A 4,541-nucleotide genomic window follows, 5' to 3' on the forward strand; every position below is an offset into this window, starting at 1 on the left:
TGTTTTCTGATGTTAAGAACCTGAGCCATAGGACCGGAGCCATATGTGTGACAGAGTCAAAAATAATAATAATTTCTGCATTCAGACTGGTCGCGATTAAAATTCGAATATGGCACCTTTTAATTTTCGATCAAATTCTATAACACGTAGGTGACAGTTTAACTGCTAGAAGAAATAAGGGCAAAAAAGCTGATCGGATTTCGTTTTTGCAAGCTTAGGGTTGTTGTGGCATGTAGAGCATTGACAAAGGTCAACAGAGGCGAGTGCTAGGGAGCCTAAAGCGCCGAGAAAGATACTTAAAGCACGAAAGGAAATGGGTACAGTATAAATTAATTCTTCCGAACAAACGAAAGTGTCGTAGATATAATAATTATGATGTAATAAATAATGATGCGTAGTGACGCGTGCAATTTGAGCGTTGAAAAGACATATGAAATTACTAAGAAGTAGTGGTCAAAGGGTTCTATAAAGATGAAATTGGGAGCTGGAGAGGGTATTTTTCTCCACTTTATTGAATCTCGTTGTGTTTATGATGACGTCTAATGCACTGCGGACTGCGTGATCGACTGTCAAAACTGGCTGCACAATTAGCAACCGGCTCGACGATCAGGAACTGGCTCGTGTTTTTTTTTTATTGAGGCATCGGGAAAAACGCACTCAACAGCACTGCTAACGGCATCTGTCGGCGCCGTCTGACTTCTATTTTTAGCCGATATTTCTTATATAGTTTGCACTTTTATCTAAATTTGCTTTTTTTTTCCTTGAACCTGATAACATACATACCATTCAAGAAAACATCAACTTTTATAACCTTTAAAGAAGCACCATCTATATAGTTATTCTGTAGTAATTTACTAATACACTTTCGCCCCGTAGCGTTTCCAGGGTATTTCCTCTCAAAAGCATTTTGTTAGTGTGTGCCATCATCGGTACGCATGTGTTTTATATGGCATCCTGATGCAGGTCTAACCAACTAGTCGTAAGGTAGTGCTTTTTCTCACCGACTGTTTCCAATTTTTGTCGAAATATGCTTGGCTTCGTCTTCATGGTTTATTACGTCGACTATTCTACCACTTCGTAATCAGCAGGCCCACTCTCCAGTATTCAGGCGCGCACTGATCACGTAGTGAATCGCGGGTGATTAGATGTGCCCACGTACTGCTATGTAAAATTTGTAAGACTTAATATGTTTATGGAGACCTGCACAGCGGTAGTTCTAAAATGCTGGTCCCTCGAACGTTTGAATGTAGTAACCAATTTCTGGTGGGACTACCGTTATTAGTGGTCCATAGTGGACGTATGCACTGCTTCTGTGCGCGCCTGTTTCTTTTTTTTTAAAGAAAAGACAATGCGGTGTCTATTATTTTAGGCTCTGTCCTCCTACCAAGTAGGCATCTCTAAAAGGGGGAAAGAAAGAAAAAAAGTGGTGAACATAGCCCCAAACATCTAGAACAACGTTTATTACGTGTAGAACTTACTACCACTCTTAATGCAAACAAACAGATATGAAAATGTTTTCTAAAAATTTCATATAAATTCGTAATGTTTATTGCACTATTATTGTAATATTCATTTTAGCACCGAAGTTATTGAAAAGGCACTTTACATTGACACGTGTCTTGTTTGAAGCAATGGCTGTTCAGCTGATATAACGAGGTCCCTGCTATTTCATACAAATTCGCAGTGTTTGTTGCATTAATACTGTAATATTCATTTCAGCACTCATGTAATCAAAAAGGCACTTCACATCGGTAAGTGTCCTGTTTCAAGCAATGGCTGTTAAGCTCATATAACGAGGTCCCCTAAGTTTGATTTCATATAAATTCGCAGTGTTTATTGCACTTATATTGTAATATTCATTTTAGCACCAAAGTTATTGAAAAGCACTTTACGTCTGCACGTGCCCCATTTGAAGGAATGGCTGTTCTTGAGCTGACATTGCGAGGTCACCTACGATTTCATATAAATTCGTAGTGTCTATTGCACTAATACTGCAATATTCATTTTAGCACCACAGTTATTGAAAAATCACTTTACGTCTGTGCGTGTCCTATTTGAAGCAATGGCTATTGTTGTGCTGGCATAATGAGGTCACCTACAGTCCACCGCCGTTCGACGGCACTCATACAAGTGTCCTCGAAAATGTAATCCTTGGTAACAAGGTTTCTGTCAGAGTGGAAATTTTATTTCCTCTTTCATTTTTGAAACGAGACAACTTTGGTTTCTGTCCATCTCTGTGCCGGTGAGTCCATACCATGGCTTCAGATGTTGCCTATCAGCTGGCTGCAGGTCTCTGGGTCGTATGCTATTGTTTTGACGTCGCAATTTCGTTCATACTGGTCGGCACAGTGCTGCGGAACATTCCCTTTTGCGTCGTCAGTAACCCACAGCATGCACTCTGCAATGGGCAAAAAGAGAAGAGTTTCATATCAAGTCAAACTTGACAGACGCTGTAAAAATTATGATGATATGGTATGCGAGGTTAACAACCCAAAGCGACATGGTGTTTGAGGGAACCTATAGTTGGAGAGTCAACATTAGCTTCAACCACCTGACGTTTATAACGTGTACTGGCATCGCACTGTACATGCGCGCAACTGCGTTTCACCTCCACCGAAACGCGGCCTCCGCATCCCTGATCAAACGTGCGTTATTATGACCTAGGAAAACGTCAACTTTTTCATCTGAAGTCGCACAGGAATAAAAGGACAAGTTAACTAATTTCAGACGGCAATCCGTAATCATTTTTAGACGCGCCAAAAAAGCTTTCATTACGGCCTTATTCTTACTACGAAAAATTGACATTCTGCTTAATACATGATAACCTATGGTTGGGATAAGATAAATGTTGAGAAAGTCTCGCAAGCACTGATTTTTATAAATGTCCTACCATTTCTTTCTTTATGAAATATATAACTTACTGAAACATGGAGGAGGTTTTTGTTTTTTAAGGTAGTTTTGTTCTGTCGTTATGTCACGTTTTTCCTTTCACATATGTGCATATATATTGCATTAGTCTTGTTAGAAATCTGATACCGTGCACTTGCCGCCAATTTCCTGTTAACGCCTAACATTCGTACTCAAGACGGTGCATTACACACTCTCTTCTCTGAAACATTCCCTCAGTTTGCCTGATCTGGCTTCTCGCCGAGAGTGCCATGAGTTTGTGTGTGTTTTTCTCATAAAATGTCTTTCACCAATCCAAGCCTTAATAACTGGCAATTGCTTGACCTATTCTGTTCGTCATCCCGAAATGTAGAGTAATTATCTAGGGCACAAGGCTAGTATACTGTATGTCAAACCGTCGAAGCGAGCACAACAATACCCGTAAAGGTGCCACACCGCAGTTTCTAATGTTAATGATTCGCACGTCACTAATCTGGCCTAACATATACCACAACATATTGAGTAATATATATGTGAAAAGTTCTTTGTGCACACTCAAAAATTTATCTTCGCTGGACGTAGTGCTTGCATATTTACTTGAGTTCGAGCGATGAGGCTGCGGAGTGGTTATTCTGTCACCCGCGCAAACTGCTTACCTTGCCCGCTTCCGTACGGCATCTTAATAACGCAGCACGATTCGTAGTCCGTATAGACGAAGTTAGCGATCATCTGAGGTCCTTCTCCTGCAACATAGTAACAAAAATTGATTAACTGCTTCTTGGCTTTCGATGATGTAACGAAACATTGATTTGGCCCAGAAGGCATGGGATCGAGATCAAAATCACACAAATATCATCCGGTGTACATCTGGTTTCGCTGAATAATGAATATCTAATCGCTATAAAACTCCACTTTGATCTAAACACAGGCTTATCTTTTTTTTTAAGCGCGATAGAAGGCTATACCCTTCGACCTCCTTTTTGTTCAGCTCGCCTGGGAAGTAGTGTGATGATGCGTGACGCAATGGTAAAAGAATGTGATGGGAGATATTGGCTTCTACATCTTCCGAAGGCGCCTTGAAAATATTAATCCCGGGGAAAACAGGCCCAGACAGTTTTAAAAAAGAAATTGCAGCATGCAGTTGTCTGCTGAGAAGACTACGTGAAAAATATATTTCGTTGTGTTATGCTTCATAACCCCGCACTGAACAGCATTAAAGCATCGATGAACTTTCTGTGCGGAACGATGCATCTTGTGTTATAGTCATGGCTCACAAAACAACAACAATTTTTATGTTTGTTTTATTTATATGGAAAATACTGCAGGCACCCTGTTATAAGCAGGGCAGGCACGCATGTTAGTAAAATCACAAAAAGAAACGCTTCAAAAATGCACTAATAGCAGTCGTTGGTTAGATTTCTCGTTGGAATGATTTAGTTATCTAATTTGCAATCTCTTATACTGCGCCGAAAAAAAGACAACATAAAGGGAATGGTACAGTGACTGCCCTACACCTCGTTGGACCACTCAACAACGCTGTGAGAGAGGAGGAAAGAGGGAGTGGAAGAAGGAAGACATGAAGGAGCTCCTTAGTTGGCACAATTTCGACCTCCTCGCTTTCTTCAGCCTGCGCGTACATGGCATAGTAAACGTGC

The 4,541-nt window shown here is 40.5% G+C and overlaps 1 protein-coding gene across 3 annotated transcripts in view; it reads right to left on the bottom strand.

The window, feature by feature from the left end:
- Window positions 1-2,099: 2,099 nt before the first annotated feature.
- Window positions 2,100-4,541, bottom strand: part of LOC149342067 (uncharacterized) — a 12,309-nt gene continuing 9,867 nt past the window's right edge. For 2 of the 3 annotated variants that reach the window (XM_089544369.1, XM_089544371.1), the window contains exons 4-5: window positions 3,543-3,629; window positions 2,100-2,398 (exon numbers count right to left, since the gene is read on the bottom strand). In XM_089544369.1, the coding sequence (XP_089400495.1) occupies window positions 2,262-2,398; window positions 3,543-3,629 (224 nt within the window). In that variant the 3' untranslated portion in view covers window positions 2,100-2,261. The remainder of the gene's footprint in view (window positions 2,399-3,542; window positions 3,630-4,541) is intronic. The other variant, XM_089544370.1, reaches the window with a different exon arrangement.

The sequence above is a fragment of the Amblyomma mixtum genome, chromosome 5, assembly GCF_055824585.1.
Source record: "Amblyomma mixtum isolate Tamu chromosome 5, ASM5582458v1, whole genome shotgun sequence".
In the NCBI taxonomy this organism is placed as follows: domain Eukaryota; kingdom Metazoa; phylum Arthropoda; class Arachnida; order Ixodida; family Ixodidae; genus Amblyomma; species Amblyomma mixtum.